This window comes from Onychostoma macrolepis, chromosome 04 (genome assembly GCF_012432095.1).
Source record: "Onychostoma macrolepis isolate SWU-2019 chromosome 04, ASM1243209v1, whole genome shotgun sequence".
NCBI classification, from domain to species: Eukaryota; Metazoa; Chordata; class Actinopteri; order Cypriniformes; family Cyprinidae; genus Onychostoma; species Onychostoma macrolepis.
In genome coordinates this window covers 4,013,949-4,039,341 of record NC_081158.1, presented here as the reverse complement: position 1 = coordinate 4,039,341, position 25,393 = coordinate 4,013,949, and the positions used below count along the sequence as shown (strand labels likewise).

At 44.5% G+C, this 25,393-nt stretch overlaps 1 protein-coding gene across 5 annotated transcripts in view; it reads right to left on the bottom strand.

Annotated features, from left to right (window-relative positions):
- Nucleotides 1-25,393, bottom strand: part of LOC131538362 (ubiquitin carboxyl-terminal hydrolase 15-like) — a 32,344-nt gene that overhangs the window by 3,506 nt on the left and 3,445 nt on the right. For 2 of the 5 annotated variants that reach the window (XM_058772196.1, XM_058772199.1), the window contains exons 3-20: nt 23,648-23,778; nt 17,697-17,823; nt 17,002-17,147; nt 15,292-15,353; nt 15,088-15,177; nt 9,989-10,133; nt 9,736-9,909; nt 9,027-9,185; nt 8,310-8,534; nt 7,626-7,709; nt 7,457-7,551; nt 7,189-7,377; nt 2,944-3,056; nt 2,622-2,852; nt 2,466-2,536; nt 2,284-2,399; nt 273-422; nt 7-110 (exon numbers count right to left, since the gene is read on the bottom strand). In XM_058772196.1, the coding sequence (XP_058628179.1) occupies nt 7-110; nt 273-422; nt 2,284-2,399; nt 2,466-2,536; nt 2,622-2,852; nt 2,944-3,056; nt 7,189-7,377; nt 7,457-7,551; nt 7,626-7,709; nt 8,310-8,534; nt 9,027-9,185; nt 9,736-9,909; nt 9,989-10,133; nt 15,088-15,177; nt 15,292-15,353; nt 17,002-17,147; nt 17,697-17,823; nt 23,648-23,778 (2,412 nt within the window). Of the gene's footprint in view, nt 1-6; nt 111-272; nt 423-2,283; nt 2,400-2,465; nt 2,537-2,621; nt 2,853-2,943; nt 3,057-7,188; nt 7,378-7,456; nt 7,552-7,625; nt 7,710-8,309; nt 8,535-9,026; nt 9,186-9,735; nt 9,910-9,988; nt 10,134-15,087; nt 15,178-15,291; nt 15,354-17,001; nt 17,148-17,696; nt 17,824-18,161; nt 18,349-23,647; nt 23,779-25,393 lie in introns of those variants that run through there. The other 3 variants (XM_058772197.1, XM_058772200.1, XM_058772198.1) reach the window with 3 other exon arrangements.

The window sequence follows — 25,393 nt, the reverse complement described above, 5'->3', positions numbered from 1 at the left end:
ACTCACAGTGTCCTCCTCCCATTCCTCCGTAGTGGTTAGAGACGGCGATGAGGTCGTAGCGGCTCGGCCCCGCGTTCGGATTGATGAGGAACTCAGACATGTCCAGATCCCTGCGGGAGACACGGCACAGTCACCACAGATCACCAACACCAGCAGCAGAACAAGAACATCTTCATTACACGAAAGAGATCTATATATATGTGTGTGTGTGTGTGTGTGTGTGTGTGTGTGTGGACTGGACGAGCGCCGCTGCACAGCGAGGTGTGTGTTACCGCAGAGGGAAGTCCACCAGCGAGTCCAGCTTGTCCCTCATGTAGCGGCTGTAGGAGAAGCGCTTGAGATGCACCACCAGCACCGGCGGCAGACTCCACAGGTCCAGCTTCTTCGTGGCCTGCTGGTGCTGCTTACAGTGCGGACAGTACCTGAGACACACACACACACACACACACGGGTCAGTTCATCTGAGGACTCAGAGATATAACGGTCATTCCCAGCCACCGAGTTCTCTGTGTTTCCGTGTCTTCACTGGTGTACAGCAGGAGGCGCACATCTTCTGAACGTGTGGATCAAAGCAGAACCAAGCGGTCAGCACATCTGCGTGAGCGTCCAGCGTTACACAGCAGGTCAATCAGAACTGCCTGAGGTCAGCGAATGAAACGATGATCCAGACTGTGCAGCTCTGGAGGTGCTGATGTCCCATCCACACATAGTCTTTGACAAAAACATTCTCAACTTTTTTGTTTAAAATGTTGCTTTTTAGAAGAAACTTACCCACATTAAATGTTGATTAAAAAATAAAAGAATAAAATACAGGGTTCCTACACATTTTCCATTTCAAACTTCCATTCTTCTCCAAACCTCTCAGACCATATTTAACATAAATGGTTCATACAGCATTATTTTCAGCTTTATATTTAATATATTTTACAGGCATCATTAAATAATTTTTTTTTTCTCCCATTGATTTTCTCAAAATGACAACATACAATAATAATTAAAAAAAAAAAAACACTTTGACATGCACACGAGACTTTTTTTTGCTCTCCAGAAACTATTCGCATGCAGATGGGGATGTTTTGCATGCTTACACATTACAATTTCAAGTTTTATATTTTATAACGTGTTTCCTTACTAGGAATAAAGCGAGAGCATGGATGCATACGAGTTCATAGAGATCTACTTGCTCAACATTTAGCTTTTCTTACAGTAGCACCTCTATATCAAGGCCTAATGTCCAATTTAACACATCCTCTGGAGAAACCACAGCACGAAATGAGCTGATGACAAGTTCAAGGGTCTAGTAAAATAAACTGGTACTGCAAAAAAAGTCTTCAATTTGTGGATTTGTTAGGGCAATGTGTCATTCTCAGGCCTAAGGTCTCTTTAACACACACTCTGCTAAATGGGCTGATGGAGCAACACATGGCTCAGTAGGCATGGTCCTTTATGCTAAGTTTAATGCTTTCTCGTGCGCAGGTCTGCATGTTTTATATTGTTGCAAGGTCCTCGAGGCTGTCATACGGTGTAAGAAACTCGAAACGCAAAGCATTTTGCATAATGAAATAGTGCAGCTTGAATTCATTCAGTCGTGTTTGACGATCACTAAAGAATCACTACACAGCTGCCGTGAAAACACACTTCTAAACTTATTTTCATTCAATTCTTAATGTTCTATTATGAAAACTAAATAGGGGCCAACGTCTGGAGAAACAAATATTACTGCTGTGTTTTTTCCATACGTTTCCAGACCTGGATATTACTTGGATCAAACTCCATACTATTCCAAACCGCGTAAGAGTCTCTGCTCTTTCTTTTGCCAGCATGCTTGCTCAGATGCTCATACAACTAAATATTCTGGGGGTCATGAAACTTTTGTGGAAATGATCAGAAATGCTGGTGGTGGCTGGCGACTTTTCTCGAAGAAACTAGTCACTATTGCTGTTATTTGTACAGCGCTTTTAACAAAGCAAATTGTGTCAACTAGTGAGGAAAGTGTGAATCTACCATTGATCTTTAATCGCTCCAGAACATCTCATGCATCATATTTTACACAAACATACTGAGACGATAAGGTGCGTTATTAAAGTGTGGTCAGTTATTAGCAACTGAACAACCTTAACGTGTCATTATGTGGACTCTTACTTCAGTGACTGGATTTCGCTGGCCAAGCAATGAATGTGAACGCACCTGTGCTATTAGTTCATGTGCAGGTTTCACATGCACTCTGCTCTGCATTATTAATTATGTGTATAATTTCTGGAGCGAGTGAAAACCAGAGCTCACCACGGGTCTTCTGCGCCCAGCTTCTCTTTGGTGGTGAAGAGCTCGATGCAGTCCTTCAGCTTGAAGAAGCTCTTCTTCTGCGGCTTGTACTCCATGCTCTCGTGCTTCTCGAAGTCCTTAAGAGAAACACTCTGGTAAGCATCTCAAACGTCAGGACACAGAAGACTTGTGTCGAGCTTTACCTCGGCCGCGGCTTCGTTGAAGAACTTCCTCTTGATGTCCGGCTCCCAGTCCAGGGACAGATAGCATCTATCTGAATGAGAAGAGAGGGACAGGTCAGCTGATGGAGATGGCTCTCTCTCTGAGCTGTGGCGGTGTACAGTAGTACAGTAACGCACCGCTGAGCCGCGTGTGGTCCTCGTCGAAGCGGACCTCTCCCTTGATGAAGTCGCTCTTGCCCATGTTGTTGAAGTGCAGCGTGAAGAGCCTCTTCCTCTCGGAGGGCAGCAGGCCGTTCTCCAGCTCGTGCTCCGCGCTCACCGAGTCCTCCGACGGGCTGCGCTCGTTCTCCGAGGGCAGATCCTGGTCCTGGCTGGACTCCTCGTCCGGCTCGTCCGTCTCCATCTCACCTGCGGGAGGAGCCAGGCTACACGTCTCAAACACACACACAGCAGCAGCAGCAAGTGCTGGTTAGTGGATGCACTCAGACAGCATGCTTACTCGGCGAGCCCTCCTCCATTATACCGTTGGTGGCGCTGCCGTTGATGGAGTGATGCTTGGGCGAGTGCGTCTCCTCCGACTCCTCGTCCTCCGCGGCCGTACGAATGAAACGACTGAAACGAGACCAGAGCAACGCTCAGCGAGACTGACAAGCATTCAATACGAGACAGAAAAGGCTAGTTAAACTGGGATGAGACTGAGACACAACACCTGTGAATACAATATAAATTAAGGTCTGTTGTTCACTTAAAGTGACAAAATTAAATTACTTGGGACTAGTTTTCTGAAGAGACATAAGGGCGAGTAAATGCAGAAAATGTAGACAGATTCATGGAATTAAGTCATAAAAAGTATGATACGGAATGTCACGAAATATGCACGATTTTAGATGAATAAATCATAAGCAGGTTAAATGGAAATGTGATATAGACTAACGTCTGTGAATATTAAGCTACAGAAATACCATTTAAATATGAATCCTGGATGTTGTGTCTCTGTGTGAATGAATGACGCAGACGCACGGTTTTGTTTACTACACACATACTGAAGCGTGTGACGCTCGCGGTGAGTTCAGTCTCTGCCGCCTGAATATACGAGTACATGAACACATGAACATGATCTCTAGAGCTGCTCTGAGAGTCACTTCATCAGCATTTTACCATTTTTTTTTGAGAAAACTATCGTCATATCATATACAATCAGACACCTGAAGGCCTTCACAGCAACCCGTCAAAAAGTTTGGTTTGACAAATATTTTACTTAAATGTAATGATAGTATTACTACTACTGACAGAGTTGACACATACTTGCAAAGTTTCTCATAGTCAGTATGTTGTATATCCATCAAAACAAAGTGTTAGAGTATTAATAGACTGTCTGCTTAATATCTTCTAATGACTGCTAGTTGACGTGTAGTTGCAATGTTACTTACTGTTAGTAGAATGTCTAAAGTGGACTATCGAAATAAAGTGTTACCATAAAAATAGACCTAAGTGAACAAGAGTCTTTAAAATGACTTAAAATACATATATAATAGCAATGAGGCAATAATAATTAGTTAAAATAAAGTATCAAAACGTTTTTTTGAACAAAACATTTATATTTAATAAATATAAATATTTATTTAATTGAATTATAGCATTTATGAATTCACAATAGCATAATGCTTTATGATTTTTAAATGGGTTTAAAATATTACGCAGCCTTAGGAAACGGTCTAATGCAGGTATCCTCAAATCTGGCCCACTCCTGCAGAGTTTAGCTGTAACCCTAATCAAACACACCTGAGCATGCTCATCAGAGTCTTCAAGATCATTAGAACATCACAGACAGGTGAGTTTGATCAGGGTTGGAGCTAAACTCTGCAGCAGATTGGCCCTCCAGGGAAAGATTTGAGGAAGCCTGGTCTAATGTGTTTCATGGACTCTTGTCTGTGAAATGTGCCACTTCTGATATTTAGCCGGTTACTCGACACGGGCAAAATGTAATGCAGGAGTTTTTAAAATCGAGTACTCGAATGGAATTGAGGAATCGCTGCAGCCCTAGTAAATACACAACATTTTTCTGAAAGAAAAAAAAAACCCCACTAAAATAATTTTTTAATAAAACCAATTAATTAGAGATGCTTTTGCTTATTAAGACTTAATGAAGCCTTTAAAATGGAATCCAGAAAATTAATGGAAAATACATAATTTGAGAAAACTGAATTTGAGAAAAAAAATCAACCAGATTTCATAGGCCCTAGCAGTATCGCTGTGCTGCATCAGTGATTGGCTGACGAGTCTGACGCCGGATCAGTGAGAGCGAGTCTGTGTTTTAGTCAGTGATTGGCTGACGAGTCTGACGCTGCATCAGTGAGAGCGAGTCTGTGTTTTAATCAGTGATTGGCTGACGAGTCTGACGCCGGATCAGTGAGAGCGAGTCTGTGTTTTAATCAGGTGATTGGCTGACGAGTCTGACGCCGGATCAGTGAGAGCGAGTCTGTGTTTCAGTCAGTGATTGGCTGATGAGTCTGACGCCGGATCAGTGAGAGCGAGTCTGTGTTTTAGTCAGTGATTGGCTGACGAGTCTGACCGGATCAGTGAGAGCGAGTCTGTGTTTTAGTCAGTGATTGGCTGACGAGTCTGACGCCGGATCAGTGAGAGCGAGTCTGTGTTTTAGTCAGTGATTGGCTGACGAGTCTGACGCCGGATCAGTGAGAGCGAGTCTGTGTTTTAGTCAGTGATTGGCTGACGAGTCTGGCGCCGGATCAGTGAGAGCGAGTCTGTGTTTTAGTCAGTGATTGGCTGACGAGTCTGACGCTGCATCAGTGAGAGCGAGTCTGTGTTTTAATCAGTGATTGGCTGACGAGTCTGACGCCGGATCAGTGAGAGCGAGTCTGTGTTTTAGTCAGTGATTGGCTGACGAGTCTGACGCCGGATCAGTGAGAGCGAGTCTGTGTTTTAATCAGTGATTGGCTGACCAGTCTGACGCCGGATCAGTGAGAGCGAGTCTGTGTTTTAGTCAGTGATTGGCTGAGTCTGACGCCGGATCAGTGAGAGCGAGTCTGTGTTTTAGTCAGTGATTGGCTGACGAGTCTGACGCCGGATCAGTGAGAGCGAGTCTGTGTTTTAATCAGTGATTGGCTGACGAGTCTGGACGCCGGATCAGTGAGCGAGTCTGTGTTTTAGTCAGTGATTGGCTGACGAGTCTGACGCCGGATCAGTGAGAGCGAGTCTGTGTTTTAGTCAGTGATTGGCTGACGAGTCTGACGCCGGATCAGTGAGCGAGTCTGTGTTTTAGTCAGTGATTGGCTGACGAGTCTGACGCCGGATCAGTGAGAGCGAGTCTGTGTTTTAGTCAGTGATTGGCTGACGAGTCTGACGCTGCATCAGTGAGAGCGAGTCTGTGTTTTAATCAGTGATTGGCTGACGAGTCTGACGCCGGATCAGTGAGAGCGAGTCTGTGTTTTAGTCAGTGATTGGCTGACGAGTCTGACGCCGGATCAGTGAGAGCGAGTCTGTGTTTTAATCAGTGATTGGCTGACAGTCTGACGCCGGATCAGTGAGAGCGAGTCTGTGTTTTAGTCAGTGATTGGCTGACGAGTCTGGCCGGATCAGTGAGAGCGAGTCTGTGTTTTAGTCAGTGATTGGCTGACGAGTCTGACGCCGGATCAGTGAGAGCGAGTCTGTGTTTTAATCAGTGATTGGCTGACGAGTCTGGCCGGATCAGTGAGCGAGTCTGTGTTTTAGTCAGTGATTGGCTGACGAGTCTGACGCCGGATCAGTGAGAGCGAGTCTGTGTTTTAGTCAGTGATTGGCTGACGAGTCTGACGCCGGATCAGTGAGAGCGAGTCTGTGTTTTAGTCAGTGATTGGCTGACGAGTCTGGCCGGATCAGTGAGAGAGTCTGTGTTTTAGTCAGTGATTGGCTGACGAGTCTGACGCCGGATCAGTGAGAGCGAGTCTGTGTTTTAGTCAGTGATTGGCTGACGAGTCTGACGCCGGATCAGTGAGAGAGAGTCTGTGTTTTAGTCAGTGATTGGCTGACGAGTCTGACGCCGGATCAGTGAGAGCGAGTCTGTGTTTTAGTCAGTGATTGGCTGACGAGTCTGGCCGGATCAGTGAGCGAGTCTGTGTTTTAGTCAGTGATTGGCTGACGAGTCTGACGCCGGATCAGTGAGAGAGAGTCTGTGTTTTAGTCAGTGATTGGCTGACGAGTCTGACGCCGGATCAGTGAGAGCGAGTCTGTGTTTTAGTCAGTGATTGGCTGACGAGTCTGACGCCGGATCAGTGAGAGCGAGTCTGTGTTTTAGTCAGTGATTGGCTGACGAGTCTGACGCCGGATCAGTGAGAGCGAGTCTGTGTTTTAGTCAGTGATTGGCTGACGAGTCTGACGCCGGATCAGTGAGAGCGAGTCTGTGTTTCAGTCAGTGATTGGCTGACGAGTCTGACGCCGGATCAGTGAGAGCGAGTCTGTGTTTTAATCAGGTGATTGGCTGACGAGTCTGACGCCGGATCAGTGAGAGCGAGTCTGTGTTTTAGTCAGTGATTGGCTGATGAGTCTGACGCCGGATCAGTGAGAGCGAGTCTGTGTTTCAGTCAGTGATTGGCTGACGAGTCTGACGCCGGATCAGTGAGAGCGAGTCTGTGTTTTAGTCAGTGATTGGCTGATGAGTCTGACGCCGGATCAGTGAGAGCGAGTCTGTGTTTTAGTCAGTGATTGGCTGATGAATCTGACGCTGGGTTAGAGGTGAGTCAGCAGGTACCAGAGGCGCAGCAGCAGCAGGTTGTAGAGCTTGTCCTCACTGATGGAGCGCGGTACACTCAGCAGGAAGGGTCGGCCGAACAGTGGCGTGCTGGTGTGGTTGAAGCCCGACTGCTTGTACTTCTCCCGCAGGTGAACGGGGATCAGCACGTGCTGCGTGTCCTCCAGCCGGCCAACGGTCACCTCGAACCTGCTCCAGACAGACAGAGAGCACATCAGACACACAGCAGCAGATCTCCACGCTCTCACTGACCGCAGCAGCAGCTCACACGAAGATGTCGTCCCGCTCCATGATGCTGCTCAGGTTCTCGTTGCTGCTGAAGATCCGGTGGAACCTGTGGTTGTAGATGTCCGTCACGATCATCTAGACACGGCAGAGGAAGCTCAGTGAATGAACTGAAGATCTGCAGATGATAGACTCCTCACACAGACGCTTACCTTCTCAGCCGAGACGCCCGACAGAGCCGACAACGACGTGCACAGATCAGAGATGCAGCCCACTTTAGGAACAGTCAGCTTATACTGAAGCACAAACAACACACGTCAACAATCAGCTTCATCAGAAACAAAACAGCTGAAAAACTATGCAGAAAACACTAGCATGAAATACAAGAAACTGATAACAAATACAAACAATAGGACAGCCAGCAGACATGGAATTCTAATGTTGACAAAGCTGAATTCTAATTAACCATTTGTTTTTAAGCCCTAAATTAGTCATACTCATATAGTCAGTCTGCTTTTTCTGTTAAAGTTGCACAAGAATGGAACACTTTTTCAACAACTGTAAGAGATCTAGATACATATGACTCAAACCAGCAAAGAAAACGAGGTTTTTTTTTGTCATTTAAACAGTGTCTCAATTAGAGGGTTAACGGATTAATCAGTAATTGACAATTAATTTGTCTGGTTAAATATGTTGTTTTGAAATAAACATCTCAAAAGGAATGAAAGCATCGTCCAGAGACAAGTTAAGTTTGTGAACAAACTCTGAAGTCTGTTTGAAGTGGTTTAAAAGCTTGTAGTTTGAAGCTGTTCAGTTGAAGTCAGAAAATTGAATAAACAATAGTATAGACAGACAGATAGACAGACAGACAGATACGAGGTGTCTGTGTGACTCACCTGAGTGGGTTTGGCCAGCGGGTCCAGCCACACCAGATACACCTCCAGTGTCCGCTCCTTCTTCATGGGCAGAGGCAGCGTCAGGTAGCAGAAGGGGTCAAAGGTCACGGAGATCTTGGCGCACACAGGGCACACCAGAGTGGACTTGAAGAGGCCATGGAAGATATCCACGATGATCGAGTCGTTCCTCTTGATGTGGTTCTCCCAGGCCTCCTCTGCCACCACCTGCAGGAGATCCAGAGGAGAAGCGTCAGTCTGGAGACTCCGGATCTCTCTCACTCACTCACACACACACAGATAAAGCTGACAACTGATAATAAAAAAAATAACACTTTATTTTAGGGTCTCTTAACTAGTTTCTTATTAGCATGCATATTACTAGAATATTAGCCATTTATTAGTAGTAATTAAGCACATATTAATGCCTTATTCTACATCCCTAATCCTACCCAATACCTAAACTTAACAACTACCTTACTAACTATTAATAAGCTGCAAATTTGTTAATAGTGAATTAGTGTTCCCTATTTTAAAGTGTTACCAAATACACATTATTCTTCATGATAGAGCTTCAGATGATGTACCTCTATTACTGTAATATCTGCTCCCTGAAGGTGCAGTGAAGTGTGTGCATCAGGCGGCTAGCGAGTGGATGGGTGTGTGGGCCGTGTCACGCTGTGTGTGTTATATATGTGTGTTTGTGTGTGTGTGCTGGACCTTGTCGGGCCGGCCGTCATCGTCCTTCAGCTGGATGTAGGGCTTCTTGCGGATGCGGTTGAGGTCTTCGTGCAGTCCGTCCAGCAGGAAGGCCAGCAGCTCGTGAGAGTCCTGCTGCTGATAGCCAGAGAACTGAGGAGCGAACCGGCCCACCTGAGTCTGAAACAGCATCAGCACAGAGACGTCTTCAGTCTGAACGCCCCACAGCAGTGCTCACACATTCACATCACAACACCAGAAACACCATCGTCTGCCAAGGACCTGACGTGATCTCTCTCAGCAAGTCATTAACATGTCATTAACCCTAAACATGTCAATTTTGTTAAACTTGTTTAATGAATTGCTGTGAAACTGTATAAGTTTCATGATTTTAATTAGACATGATTTTTAGATTAATAAAATATAATTTAACCATTACAAAGGAGTACAGAAAAATTCAAATGGAAAAAAAAAATGGAATCCAGAAAAACTACAATAAAAATTTTTTTTTATTAAAAAATGTAAATGGATTTCGTAGGGCCCTAGAATACTGATGCCTGTATTTATGTGAGAATAATTTTCCTCTGGAAATATGCTCAACTCAAACAGACTGAATAAAACTGGTAGTTTTTTGAACGTGTTAAATCGTGGCCGTGGTGTGTGTACAGATTGACCGAGCCGGACTCCGTTCACAGGGGCAGAGATCATGAACCGGCTCAGATGTGTGTACCTTGAAGGGGCGCGGCGTGACGTAGCTGTATTTGCCCGACCACAGCTGCTTGATGAGCTCTGCGTAGGCCTTGGCGATCTCGCCCTTCATGCCCAGAGGATTGTCCTGGTTCAACTCGACCTGGTGCTGGTCCTTCAGGAAGAACTGGGTCAGCGGTGGGACGTTGCTCAGACACTGAAACACACACACACACAGAGGCTCAGCGCTGGACACACACACACTCAGGAGCTCAGCTGACCGTGTGGAGCCTCACCTGTGTGGCCGAGTTCATGAAGCAGGTGTTCCCCAGGTTAGACAGGCCACAGAGACCCACTCTCTCGCAGCGCCGGCCCTGATCCGAGCTCTCGTAGCTGCTGTAGGGCGGGTAGGACGGCAGGCTGTAGCTGGAGCTCTTCACGCTGCGTGCACACACACACACACACACACGTGTGAGAGCGACAGGCACAACAGCAGATGATCAGAGCAACACTAAACATGCAGACGAGCACACCAGAGTCAACCACAGCTCTGATCCACAAGCCAGCAAAGAGACGCCTCACTTATACATATTGCACAGTTCTGTGAGAGAGTAAGAACAGCTCACAAAGAGTGTGTCGCTCATCAGCACTCACAGATAAACACGAGGCATTCACACTACATCAAGAGTCCAACATTACAAACCACTGCACCAATCAGAGCGGAAGACCAGGCCTAATACAGACCTCCATACACTGCTCTGGTTTGGTCATAATCACTGGAAATGGTCTGAAAATCTAATGGCGCCGAATCTAAGAATCTGAGATGAATCTAAGATGGCACCGCAGATGGCAGCCACAGTGCTTAGCTCTTCAGTGTTTGTACTGTTTTTCAAACATGATAAGTTTTACCAGGGATGACCTGCTGAACATTTGGCAGAACACTACACAAAATCTTTTACCGGATTTCGATTATTCCGACGTTTTGCTGGACATCGTAGTTGGCGGAGCAGCGGCGCTGGTCAAACGCTTCAGGACACACAGACGGGGGAAGCGTGCTTGTGAAGCTCAGACAGCGTGGATTTAGAACGTTGTTGCCTAGCATCCATCTGGCGAATCTCCGCTCTCTACCCAACAAAACGGATGAACTCCTTCTGCTCTCCCGGATAAATAAGGATTTCTCAAACTCTGCTGCTCTGTGTTTCACAGAAACCTGGCTGAACGACGCCATTCCAGACAGCGCGCTACATCTGCTGGGCTTTCAGCTGTTTAGAGCGGATCGCGACGCAGAATCTACGGGGAAATCACGCGGCGGCGGGACATGCTTCTACATCAATGAGAGGTGGTGTACAGATGTAACTGTGTTAAAGAAGATGTGCTGTTCAGATCTAGAAGCTCTCTTCATTAACTGTAAGCCATTCTATTCGCCGCGGGAGATTTGCTCGTTCATTCTCGTGAGTGTTTACATTCCTCCGCAAGCGAACGTGAGATCAGCTTTACAGAAACTCGCTGATCAGATCACAGACACAGAACAAAAACACCCGGACTCTGTTTTAATCATTCTCAGGGACTTTAATAAAGCACATCTCTCCCGCGAACTGCCAAAATACAGACAGCACATCACATGTCCCACCAGAGACAGTAATATACTGGATCACTGTTACACAGCAATAAAAGATGCATATCACTCTGTCCCACGAGCAGCTTTAGGACTCTCTGACCACTGTTTGGCTCATCTTATACCGTCCTACAGGCAGAAACTGAAATCAGCTAAACCTGTATTAAGGACTGTAAAAAGATGGACTAATGAAGAAGAGCGGGATTTACAAGCCTGTTTCGACACCACTGATTGGACTGCTTTCGAAGCTGCTGCAAACGATCTGGATGAGCTCACAGAGACTGTAACATCTTATATCAGTTTCTGTGAGGATATGTGCATTCCTACCAAGTCTCATCTAACTTACAACAACGACAAACCATGGTTCACTACAAAACTCAGACAGCTCCGTCAGACCAAAGAAGATGCTTACAGGAAGGGGGGCAAAGTCTTGTATAAAGAGGCCAAATACACTGGAAAAGGAGATCAGAGCGGCAAAGAGGAATTATTCTGGCAAGCTAAGGAACAAATTCTCTTCCAGTGATTCTGCTTCAGTGTGGAAAGGTCTGAAAGACATCACCAACTACAAGACACCATCCCCAGCACTGTGGAGAATCAACAACTGGCAGACGATCTGAATGAGTTCTACTGCAGGTTTGAAAAAACACCATTCACACCTCCTGCAACCCCCCTCTCCCCCACACCTGCACTGCAGAGATGATGACGTGCGCCAGGTCTCCCCATCCCAAAGAAACCCACAATTACTGGACTTAATGACTACAGACCTGTGGCTCTAACGTCTGTGGCCATGAAGTCATTTGAAAGACTGGTTTTGGCTTATCTGAAGGCCTCCACTGGACCCCCTGCAGTTTGCCTACAGAGCAAACAGGTCTGTGGATGATGCAGTCAACATGAGACTGCACTTCATCCTGCAACATCTGGACAGACCAGGGACTTATGTGAGGATCCTGTTTGTGGACTTCAGCTCAGCTTTAAACATGATCATCCCATCACTCCTGCAGCCCAAACTGACACAGCTCTCCGTCCCCACCTCCGTCTGTCAGTGGATCACCAGCTTCCTGACAGACAGACAGCAGCTAGTGAAGCTGGGAAAACACACATCCAGCACTCGTACGATCAGCACTGGTGCCCCTCAGGGCTGTGTCCTCTCACCACTGCTCTTCTCCCTCTACACCAATGACTGCATCTCTAAAGACCTCTCTGTCAAGCTCCTGAAGTCTGCAGACGACACCACACTCATCGGCCTCATCCAGGACGGCGACGAGTCTGCTTACAGACAGGAGGTTAAAGAGCTGGCTGTCTGGTGCAGTCTTAACAACCTGGAGCTCAACACACTCAAAACTGTGGAGATGATCGTGGACTTCAGGAGAAACCCCCCTGCTCTCCCCCCACTCACCATCATGAACAGCACTGTGACTGCAGTGGAGTCATTCAGATTCCTGGGCACCACCATCTCTCAGGACCTGAAGTGGGACAATCACATTGAGTCCATTGTGAAAAAGGCCCAGCAGAGGCTGTACTTCTCCAGCTGAGGAAGTTCAACCTGCCACAGGAGCTGCTGAAACAGTTCTACTCCGCCATCATTGACTCCATCCTCTGCACTTCAATAACTGTCTGGTTCAGCTCAGCTACCAAATCTGACCTCAGAAGACTACAGAGGGTAGTCGGACTGCTGAGCGAATCACTGGTACAACCCTCCCCACTCTCCAAGAACTGCACTCATCCAGAGTGAGCAAAAGAGCTGAAATCACTCTGGACCCTCACATCCAGCACACTCCCTCTGAACTGCTCTGAGCACCAGAACGACCAGCACAGGGACAGTTTCTTCCCTCAATCCATCTCATGAACACTGGACAATAACGTGGAACACACAACACTATTATACATTATTCATTCACCACACATACTTATTTACATTTCAAATGTGCACATATCATACCTGAACATACATAATTGTCATATTATGGTTTTGCTTTTTTTGTACATTGCCTATGTTGTATATTATTCTTTTTATTATCTGTGTCCTGTTGCACTGTGGAGCTTCTGTCACTAAAACAAATTCCTTGTATGTGTAAACATACCTGGCAATAACGCTCATTCTCTTAAAATGTGTGAAACTACCAATATCACGTCAGACTTAGCTTGTGTTAAAGAATTAGTTCACTTCCAGAATAAAAATTTCCTGATAATTTACTCACCCCCATGTCATCTGAACTGTCTTTGACTTCAGTCGCAATTTAATTAGTGAACTTCAATGGTGGGTTGAAGGTCCAAACTGCAGTTTCAGTGCAGTTTTTAAGAGCTCTACATGACCCCAGCCGAGGAATGGGGCTCTTATCTAGCCAAACCATCAGTCACTTTCTTAAAAAAAATTAACATTTATTCACTTTTTAACCACAGTTTTTTGAAGCTGCACTGAAATGCAATCTGGACCTTCAACTCATTGAGCACCAATTGAAGTCCACTACATGGAGAAAAATCCTGGAATGTTTTCCTCAAGAAACTTAATTTCTTTGAGACTGAACATCTTGGATGACATGGGGGTGAGTAAATTATCAGGAGATTTTCATCCTGGAGTGAACTAATCCTTTAAAATACATCACCTTCGTCAGCACTGTCCAAATAAACTTCCAGTGTCGGCATAGCCATGTGTGTTAGAATTAAACAAATGTGACCCTGGACCACAAAACCAGCCATAAGGGTAAATATTTTTGAAATTGAGATGTATACAACAATTTATACAATATTTTCAACAACTATTTGAAATTCTGGATTCTGAGGGTGCAAAAAAATAAATATTGAGAAAACAGCCTTTAAAGTTGTCCAAATGAAGTTCTTAGCAATGCATATTACCAATCAAAAATGAAGTTTTGATATATTTACGGTAGGAAATTTACAAAATATCTTCATAGAACATGATCCTTACTTAATATACTAATGATTTTTGGCATAAAAGAAAAATCAATAATTTTGACCCATACAATGTATTTTTGGCTATTGCTACTAATATACCCCAGCGACTTAAGACTGGTTTTGTGCTCCAGGGTCACTTATCCTTTCGTGGGGTGCACTTACTTTTGCACAGCACTGCAAGTGATCTGAAACACTCTGTAATGCTCATTTTGGTTTCAGCTGTTAGCCGTGTTGACAACAGAAGGGGCCAGTCGCATAAACAGCAATCAGTTTTACTCTTCCAATACAAATAAGACCAATCTACCTCTTCACAACTGAATTAAAAGAAGTTATGACCAGTCTTGAAGAAATAAATTAGATGACTAACGTTTTAAGACTAGTCTAAACAGTTTATGCAACCGGCCCCTGATGTCTATTTCATTCACCAGATTACATTCAATGAAATGAATAAAGTGAACTCTGAACATGCGAGCGTTCAGCATTAAAGCAAAGCCAGAGCAGCATCAGCAGCTAACTGAACAACACACAGCAGCAGCCCTCCATTCCCACAATGCACTGCAGCTACGAGCACCGCACTAACTGAAGCACCAGTGAGCACAGGACACACTTCGCTCTGACCTCGCTTTGGGTAAAAGAGTTTGCCAATGTGCACACGTAGGGTACATGACACTGATTAGACTTTAAAGCCAATGTCGTTTGATTTATTTCATATCGCTGAACATGCGACTGAAACGAAAAATCCTTTAGTACTGAATGTGCGCGTGTCGGGAACGGGATTAACTGTTTAAATCTATTAACTTACGCACACAGTGAGTGTCTCAGTAGCCCCGCCCCCCCACCCACAGGCCCCACCCCCTGCAGGCTTACTTGCGGCCGCTGAAGCTGCTGTTATGATTGTTTGTGAGAGATGAAGGGCAGATCTTTGGTAAAGCAGAGAGAGAGGAAGCACCAGATGACCTTCAAAAGACAAGAAGAGCGAGAGTTACAGGAGACGACCTCGAGGAGACAAGCAGGTGTCCGAGCAGGGGCTCTAAAGCAATGAGGAGACGATCTGGACGTCACATGACTCACTTGAGCGCCGAGGAGCCGCGGGGCCACGAGCCGTCCTCGTTCTTCTGCTCGATCACCAGAACCTGCAGTCAGAGGAAAAACATCAGTTACGACTCATAGACCGCACTCTCATTACTGTTTAAACACTTCTGCTTCATGACATCTATCATACGTGTGTGTGTGTGTGTGTGTGTGTGTGTGTGTGTGAGCAGCTCTGCAGTTTAACAGAAACCAGCTATTTTCAATCAAACACACGGTCCTGTGATACCCAGATTTCCCAGAGGCTCCGAGTGTTGTGGCTCGAAACACCTCACAATGCGAGCCTGAGCCTATTTTTGCCACACAACTCCCATTGACCCAGGGCTGGGTGATATGGCAAAAAAATGTTTATGATTTTTAATTAGTCATATTGAAAATGTAACTTTATTAAGTTCTTTATTAATCCTCTAGTTAAAGACATTTCTATTCCAAGTGCAGCACACATGAAGCTGTCAACATGATATAAATATCCAACAAATCACTTGTTAAATACCTTTACAGATGTATGAACTACAACTAATTACACAAGCTTGTCTTACACATATTACATGATCAGAAATAATGAGGAAAACTCTTTAAAGAATTCTCAAGTAGTTTAAATTCAGAAAGACTGAAGGTATAACACCAGTAGACTATTAACTATAAAAGTTAAATAAAAACAAACGGCAGCTTTCAGTCCGTCACCGTGATGCAAATATGAAATATCAGACATACAGTAGTAGTTACAGGTATTTTATTCGTTTGTGCTGCTTTCCATTGTTTTTCTGAGTAAACATGGACATGTTTGACTGTTGCGCTCGCGTCTCTTGCATGAAACGGCTTTCTACAAACACTGTGCTCAAGATAAAAGAAGTTCACTGCCATCTTCCTGCATGTTTTCCCATTCCACTGCCGCGTCTCATCTTTATCAACACAGAAGCTCATTCTGTGTGAAGGACAGCCGCTGATATCTTACGGTCCTTCACTGAGCTCGCCACACCAGAGCCGTTAAGCACACGCGGCTGGATCTATTTATCTATAGACCTATTTCAGCGCTGAACTCGGTGTGACTGGAGCACATCCTGCAGGACACATCTACTTCCTCCCAGTCACAGGAAGCAGCCTGCTCTAGTGAGGGCCGCCTCCCAAGCACTGCTTCGTGAAGCTTTAGCGAATCAGTTTCACACCAGCGGTTCGGAGCGCGTAAGTCATATGATTTCAGTAAAACAGGCTTTGCTACGTCAGATCCGTTTCAGACATTTTTTAATAACACATTTGTATAAAAGGAAGAGTTGAAGTCAATAGTCTCTTACTGGCCTGATTAACCAAACTCTCCAATTCAATAAAAACAACAATTTAATTTAATTAAACAATACATTATACACTCCATATTGAATGATACTTGATCATTTGTTAATTGTATTTAATAAAAGATTATGTTTTTAATTAAATATTTGTTTTGTAAAAGGTGTTTTTATGTTTTGTTGCATTTACACCGTGGTTTGAACATTTCGAAACAATGAATCGTTTGCCAAAGTAATTGTCTGAACTGATTCAAAGCTTTGAAAAGCTTGGTTTCTCCATCACTGGCTCATCTCACTGCAGGTCCTCAGTCTCAGGGATGCTGACCCCAAACCGTTCACTTATTCATCAGTGACTGGACATTACTGATTCAGCACTGAATTAGAGTTAGATTAACCGGCGCGGCCTCACCTGTCCCTGATAGAGCCCTGCGTCCTGGATGGTGCTGTCTGGTTTATTGAGCGGCTCGAAGGTGTTGCTCATGTACTTGTTCCAGAGCCGCGTCTCCTTCTCGTCCGGGATACTGAACAGCTTCCGCATCTCCCGCTCGATGCTGTCTGTGTGTGAGCAAATCAAACTGAAGTCAGAGCTGGCATCTGAGGTCATCAGCACATACACTACCATTCATCTGGAGTGAGTTTTTTTTATTAAATCTCCTCACCAAGGCTGCATTTATTTGATCTAAAATACAGTAAAAACAGTAAAATCGTGAAATATTACAATTTAAACTAGCTGTTTTCTGCGTGAATATCTGTTAAACTGTCATTTATTCCTGTGATCAAAGCTGAATTTTCAGCATCATTACTGCAGTCTTCAGTGTCACATGATCTTCAGAAATCACGCATGTGATCTAATAAAAGTCTGATCAAATTCTATTGAAAAGTGTTAAAAAAGCAACTTTAGTAATGTAGTTTCAAGTGCTTCACAAGTAATCTTTTCACTGGTCATCACTTCATTAAAGCTTTCACACACACACACACACTCCTAGTTTCTGATTTCTGCCAGTGCGTCAGATGGATTTTAAAAGAGCTTCACGTACAACTACACATGAATTCAGACACCGTTCTCAGAGTTGAGATCAGATCTGGGCTGTTGTTGTGGAGTACCTATGGTGTCTGCTTTGCTGAAGCGGCGCGAGACGACGTTCTCCATGTCGCTGTCTTCACACAGCTTGAGCTCGGTGAGGTACACCTCCACCTTACAGTGTTTGACGAACATGCCCTGCTCCACCACCTGAGGAGGAACACACACACACACTATCAGCACAATCCAGTCAGATCCGACTCAGATCCTCGTCTCAGAGAAGAGCCGGCGGAGGTTCAGTATCTGGCGGGTCAGGAGAGGGTTTGTGTTGACACAGGCCGAGCAGAGAAGCGCTTATTTTAGCAGCAGAGGCCGACAGCTGAAGGATTCCTGACTATTTATTATACACGGCCCGTGCCCAGCGACACCGAACGCAGAGCTAAACCACTCTCTCAGTATGAGGAACCCAACACGAGCAGAACCGGCCCGCATCCACCGCCCGCCAGACTCTGCCCCAAACCCAGAAGAGAGAAGAGAACAGGCCGAACCTCCTGCATGGTGCTGCTGCTGGTCGAGTTGAGTCACACTGAGCTCCGGAGAACACAGAAATAGCCCTCATCGCCACCCGACACCCTCACATACATGAGCAGAGGGGCGGAGACACACACACAGAGATACCCTCATATACACGAGCAGAGGGGTGGACAGAGAGAGACCGACCCGCTGACCAACAGAAGACATCAGCCTGCAGATCTGAGCCAGCAGGAGCCTCTCACACACACACACACACACACACACACACGACCCTGGACAACAAAAGCAGTCATGAGTAGCACAGGTATATTTGTAGCAATAGCCAACAATACATTATATGCGTCAAAATTATGACACCAAAAATCATTAGGATATTAAGTAAAGATCATGTTTCATGAAAATATTTAGTAAATTCTCTATTGTAAATATATCAAAACTTAATTTTTGATTAGTAATATGCATTGCTAAGAACTTCATTTGGACAACTTTAAAGGTGATTTTCTCAATATTTAGATTTTTTTGCACCCTCAGATTCCAGATTTACAAATAGTTGTATCTCAGCCAAATATTGTCTGATCCTAACAAACCATACATCAATGGAAAGCTGATTTATTCATGATCTATAAATCTTAATTTCCAAAATTGACCCTTAAGACTGGTTTTGTGGTCCAGGGTCACATATATATGGGATGTTGATTTCTAAAGCACTTTATAACATGCAGATGTTTCAAAGCAGCTTTACAGAGATAAACAGGAAAATAACAGCGTTAATGCTGTTCAAAACATCAATTATCAAACTAGACTCCTTTCTTTGATTTTTACATGATATTGCTCATGAGCCTCTCACAACATAACATTAATAAAAACACTGAATTCATCTGAATTCATCCAAATACATCTCTGTTGTACCTTGCGAGTGATGGGCTGCTGTTTTCTTTCAGCTATGGATCAGTTATGGGTCTATATGATCAGCTATTAGTCTGTTATGGATCTGTTATACATCAGTTATGACAGTGTAGTCTCTGCTGTACCTTGCGTGCGGTTTTCTCTCAGTAATGGGTCAGTATGGTGTAGATGGGTGTGTATGATCAGTTATGATCAGTGATGGGTCAGTACGGTGTAGATGGGTGTGTATGATCAGTTATGATCAGTGATGGGTCAGTACGGTCTGTATGGTGTAGATGGGAGTGTATGATCAGTTATGACCAGTGATGGGTCAGTGCGGTCTGTATGGTGTAGATGGGTGTGTATGATCAGTTATGACCAGTGATGGGTCAGTACGGTCTGTATGGTGTAGATGGGTGTGTATGATCAGTTATGACCAGTGATGGGTCAGTTCGGTCTGTATGGTGTAGATGGGTGTGTATGATCAGTTATGACCAGTGATGGGTCAGTACGGTCTGTATGGTGTAGATGGGTGTGTATGATCAGTTATGACCAGTGATGGGTCAGTACGGTCTGTACGGTGTAGATGGGTGTGTATGATCAGTTATGACCAGTGATGGGTCAGTAAGGTGTAGATGGGCGTGTATGATCAGTGATGGGTCAGTACGGTCTGTTATGGTGTAGATGGGTGTGTGTGATCAGTGATGGGTCATTACGGTCTGTTATGGTGTAGATGGGTGTGTGTGAGATCAGTGATGGGTCAGTACGGTCTGTAAAGGTGTCGATGGGTGTTTATGATCAGTTATGATCTGTTATGATCAGTGATGGGTCATTACGGTCTGTTATGGTGTAGATGGGTGTGTGTGAGATCAGTGATGGGTCAGTACAGTCTGTATGGTGTAGATGGGTGTTTGTGATCAGTTATGATCAGTGATGGATCAGTACGGTCTGTAATGGTGTAGATGGGTGTGTATGATCAGTGATGGGTCAGTACGGTCTGTATGGTGTAGATGGGTGTGTATGATCAGTTATGACCAGTGATGGGTCAGTACGGTCTGTATGGTGTAGATGGGTGTGTATGATCTGTTATGATCAGTGATGGGTCAGTATGGTGTAGATGGGCGTGTATGATCAGTGATGGGTCAGTACGGTCTGTTATGGTGTAGATGGGTGTGTGTGATCAGTGATGGGTCAGTGCGTTCTGTATGGTGTAGATGGGTGTGTATGATCAGTGATGGGTCAGTACGGTCTGTTATGGTGTAGATGGGTGTGTATGATCAGTTATGACCAGTGATGGGTCAGTACGGTCTGTATGGTGTAGATGGGTGTGTATGATCAGTTATGACCAGTGATGGGTCAGTTCGGTCTGTATGGTGTAGATGGGTGTGTATGATCAGTTATGACCAGTGATGGGTCAGTACGGTCTGTATGGTGTAGATGGGTGTGTATGATCAGTTATGACCAGTGATGGGTCAGTACGGTCTGTACGGTGTAGATGGGTGTGTATGATCAGTTATGACCAGTGATGGGTCAGTAAGGTGTAGATGGGCGTGTATGATCAGTGATGGGTCAGTACGGTCTGTTATGGTGTAGATGGGTGTGTGTGATCAGTGATGGGTCATTACGGTCTGTTATGGTGTAGATGGGTGTGTGTGATCAGTGATGGGTCAGTACGGTCTGTAAAGGTGTCGATGGGTGTTTGTGATCAGTTATGATCTGTTATGATCAGTGATGGGTCATTACGGTCTGTTATGGTGTAGATGGGTGTGTGTGAGATCAGTGATGGGTCAGTACAGTCTGTATGGTGTAGATGGGTGTTTGTGATCAGCTATGATCAGTGATGGATCAGTACGGTCTGTAATGGTGTAGATGGGTGTGTATGATCAGTGATGGGTCAGTACGGTCTGTATGGTGTAGATGGGTGTGTATGATCAGTTATGACCAGTGATGGGTCAGTACGGTCTGTATGGTGTAGATGGGTGTGTATGATCTGTTATGATCAGTGATGGGTCAGTATGGTGTAGATGGGCGTGTATGATCAGTGATGGGTCAGTACGGTCTGTTATGGTGTAGATGGGTGTGTGTGATCAGTGATGGGTCAGTGCGTTCTGTATGGTGTAGATGGGTGTGTATGATCAGTGATGGGTCAGTACGGTCTGTTATGGTGTAGATGGGTGTGTGTGATCAGTGATGGGTCAGTGCGTTCTGTATGGTGTAGATGGGTGTGTATGATCAGTGATGGGTCAGTACGGTCTGTATGGTGTAGATGGGTGTGTATGATCAGTTATGATCAGTGATGGGTCAGTACGGTGTAGATTGGTGTGTATGATCAGTTATGATCAGTGATGGATCAGTACGGTCTGTAATGGTGTAGATGGGTGTGTATGATCAGTTATGATCAGTGATGGATCAGTACGGTCTGTAATGGTGTAGATGGGTGTGTGTGATCTTTTATGATCAGTGATGGGTCAACGGTGTAGATGGGTGTGTGTGATCTGTTATGATCAGTGATGGGTCAATCGGTGTAGATGGGTGTGTGTGATCAGTGATGGGTCAGTACAGTCTGTATTGTGTAGATGTGTATGTGTGATCAGTTATGATCAGTGATGGATCAGTACGGTCTGTAATGGTGTAGATGGTGTGTGTGATCTTTTATGATCAGTGATGGGTCAGTACGGTGTAGATGGGTGTGTGTGATCTATTATGATCGGTGATGGGTCAATACGGTGTAGATGGGTGTGTGTGATCTGTTATGATCCGTGATGGGTCAGTACGGTGTAGATGGGTGTGTGTGATCTGTTATGATCAGTGATGGATCAGTACGGTCTGTAATGGTGTAGATGGGTGTGTATGATCAGTTATGATCAGTGATGGATCAGTACGGTCTGTAATGGTGTAGATGGGTGTGTGTGATCTTTTATGATCAGTGATGGGTCAGTACGGTGTAGATGGGTGTGTGTGATCTGTTATGATCAGTGATGGGTCAGTACGGTGTAGATGGGTGTGTGTGATCAGTGATGGGTCAGTACAGTCTGTATTGTGTAGATGTGTATGTGTGATCAGTTATGATCAGTGATGGATCAGTACGGTCTGTAATGGTGTAGATGGGTGTGTGTGATCTTTTATGATCAGTGATGGGTCAGTACGGTGTAGATGGGTGTGTGTGATCTATTATGATCGGTGATGGGTCAGTACGGTGTAGATGGGTGTGTGTGATCTGTTATGATCCGTGATGGGTCAGTACGGTGTAGATGGGTGTGTGTGATCTGTTATGATCAGTGATGAGTCAGTACGGTGTAGATGGGTCTGTATGATCTGTTATGATCAGTGATGGGTCAGTACGATGGGTCAGTACGGTCTGTTATGGTGTAGATGGGTGTGTGTGATCAGTGATGGATCAGTGCGGTCTGTATGGTGTAGATGGGTGTGTGTGATCAGTGATGGGTCAGTACGGTCTGTATGGTGTAGATGGGTGTGTGTGATCAGTGATGGGTCAGTACGGTCTGTATGGTGTAGATGGGTGTGTGTGATCAGTGATGGGTCAGTACGGTCTGTAAAGGTGTCGATGGGTGTTTGTGATCAGTTATGATCTGTTATGATCAGTGATGGGTCAGTACGGTCTGGTATGGTGTAGATGGGTGTGTGTGATCAGTGATGGGTCAGTACGGTCTGTATGGTGTAGATGGGTGTGTATGATCAGTGATGGGTCAGTACGGTCTGTAAAGCTGTTGATGGGTGTTTGTGATCGGTTATGATCAGTGATAGGTCAGTATGGTGTAGATGGGTGTGTATGATCTGTTATGATCAGTGATGCGTCAGTACGGTGTAGATGGGTGTGTGTGATCTATTATGATCGGTGATGGGTCAGTACGGTGTAGATGGGTGTGTTTGATCTGTTATGATCAGTGATGGGTCTGTAATGGTGTAGATGGGTGTGTGTGATCTGTTATGATCAGTGATGGGTCAGTACGGTCTGTAAAGGTATCGATGGGTGTGTGTGATCTCTTATGGGTCAGTACGGTCTGTATGGTGTAGATGGGTGTGTGTGATCTGTTATGATCAGCGATGGGTCAGTACGGTGTAGATGGGTGTGTGTGATCAGTTATGATCAGTGATGGGTCAGTACAGTCTGTATTGTGTAGATGTGTATGTGTGATCAGTTATGATCAGTGATGGGTCAGTACAGTCTGTATTGTGTAGATGTGTATGTGTGATCAGTGATGGGTCAGTACAGTCTGTAATGGTGTAGATGGGTGTGTGTGATCTGTTATGATCAGTGATGGGTCAGTACGGTGTAGATGGGTGTGTGTGATCAGTTATGATCAGTGATGGGTCAGTACAGTCTGTATTGTGTAGATGTGTATGTGTGATCAGTTATGATCAGTGATGGGTCAGTACAGTCTGTATTGTGTAGATGTGTATGTGTGATCAGTGATGGGTCAGTACAGTCTGTAATGGTGTAGATGGGTGTGTGTGATCTGTTATGATCAGTGATGGGTCAGTACAGTCTGTATTGTGTAGATGTGTATGTGTGATCAGTTATGATCAGTGATGTGTCAGTACAGTCTGTAATGGTGTAGATGCAAGTGTGTGTGATCTGTTGTGATGTGTGTACCTTGCGAGCGATGGGCTGCTGTCCCTCTCTGAGGCCATACCAGCTCAGCAGCTTGTTCCAGCCATCAGCCGGCAGCAGGATGTAGTCCAGCTCATCAATCAGGTGCTCCCGGATACCCAGCACATCCCCGTCTGCGCACACACACACATTATACACACATATAACACATTATACACCCAGCACATCCCCGTCTGAGGAGACACACACACACACACACACTCTCTCTCTCTCTCACACACACATGTCTGGTCAGCTATCCTTGTGGGGACTCTCCATAGGAGTAATGGTTTTTCTACTGTACAGACTGTATATTCTATTGCCCTACACCAACCCTACACCTAGGGATGGGTATCGTTAAGGTTTTAACGGTATTACTACTCTTACTGATACTGCTTATCGATCCGGTACTTTAACGGTATTCTTATCAGTACTTTTTGTTATATATATATATATATATATATATATATATATATATATATATATGAATGAGACAGATTAGGAGCTGGATTAACATTGCTTTATATTCTGAAATGTAAAATAAATATTTAATTAAATGAATATAAAACATCAATTTGTAAATGCACCAGTGTGCAGGCATTTTTAGTGTTTTATATACATAAGATACAGTAAGAACATGAACAAAGAAACAAAGTAAAACAAACCGACAAATACAATAAAACAAATATACAAATTAAATGAAATAAACAGTGCTTTCACACATTTCATCCTGGGGAACAGCGTCTCTCGCGCTGATTGTGCTTTCAACGTTTTATTATCAAACATGTCCCGCAATGTAGCAGCAGTAAAGACAGCATTTTACAATAATCACCGATTGAGCTGATTCTGATGTTAAGTTTTGGTTAGGGAGGAACGAATGCGCACCGCTGTAAAGGGAAGGAAGTTGTGCTAGAAGAAACGCGGCTATAATACTTAGAAGCCAAAATCGAAATAAAAAAATAATAAACTAAGCTTAATATAACAGCCACAGGCCTAAAGCATAAGCAGATGTTTGAATAGTTAGTTCTCTCTTCTATCATAATTAAACAGGGCTTTCATGTTGCACGTGCTGAAACTCCTCCACAGAAGCTGCTTCTCGCTTCTGAATTGCGAATAGCAAAAATGTATCATAGACAGATGTTTGAATATTATTGCACATAAAAACAGCTGGCAACTCTGGTGAAATATAATTTGCAAAATTATGTGTATATATAGTAACAATAAATGTATGTGTGTTTTCTTGATTTCTCCAGTACCGACAGCAGAACCGATAACATCAGAGTTTATCAATACTCCGGTCTTTCATAATTTAGCCCCGAGACCGATTTAATACCGGGTTTTGGTACCCATCCCTACCTACACCTAAACCTACCCCTTACAGCAGACCTGGGCATTGTACGCCCCGGGCCACATCCAGCCCTCTGGCTATCCTTGAACGGCCCGCATGAGGTAATACGTGAATTAAACGTCAATCTCAAATAGATGTAATTAAGTGCACGCAATACAACCGCGCTGCTTTTATTATCAAGGCAACAGATATTATTATTAGGCCCTATTATTATTAATATTATTATTATTGTTGTTGTTGTTATTGTTATTTAATTTACATAGCCTATACGTCAGTTCGTTTGACCGTATCTCAAATGCGTTTGCGTCCATGTAGGACAGCTTTCAAGAAATGGGAGCCCTTAAATACGTTAGCCAACGTAAAAAAGAATTTCAAATTTTTGCCTAAATATTTTTCTTCAT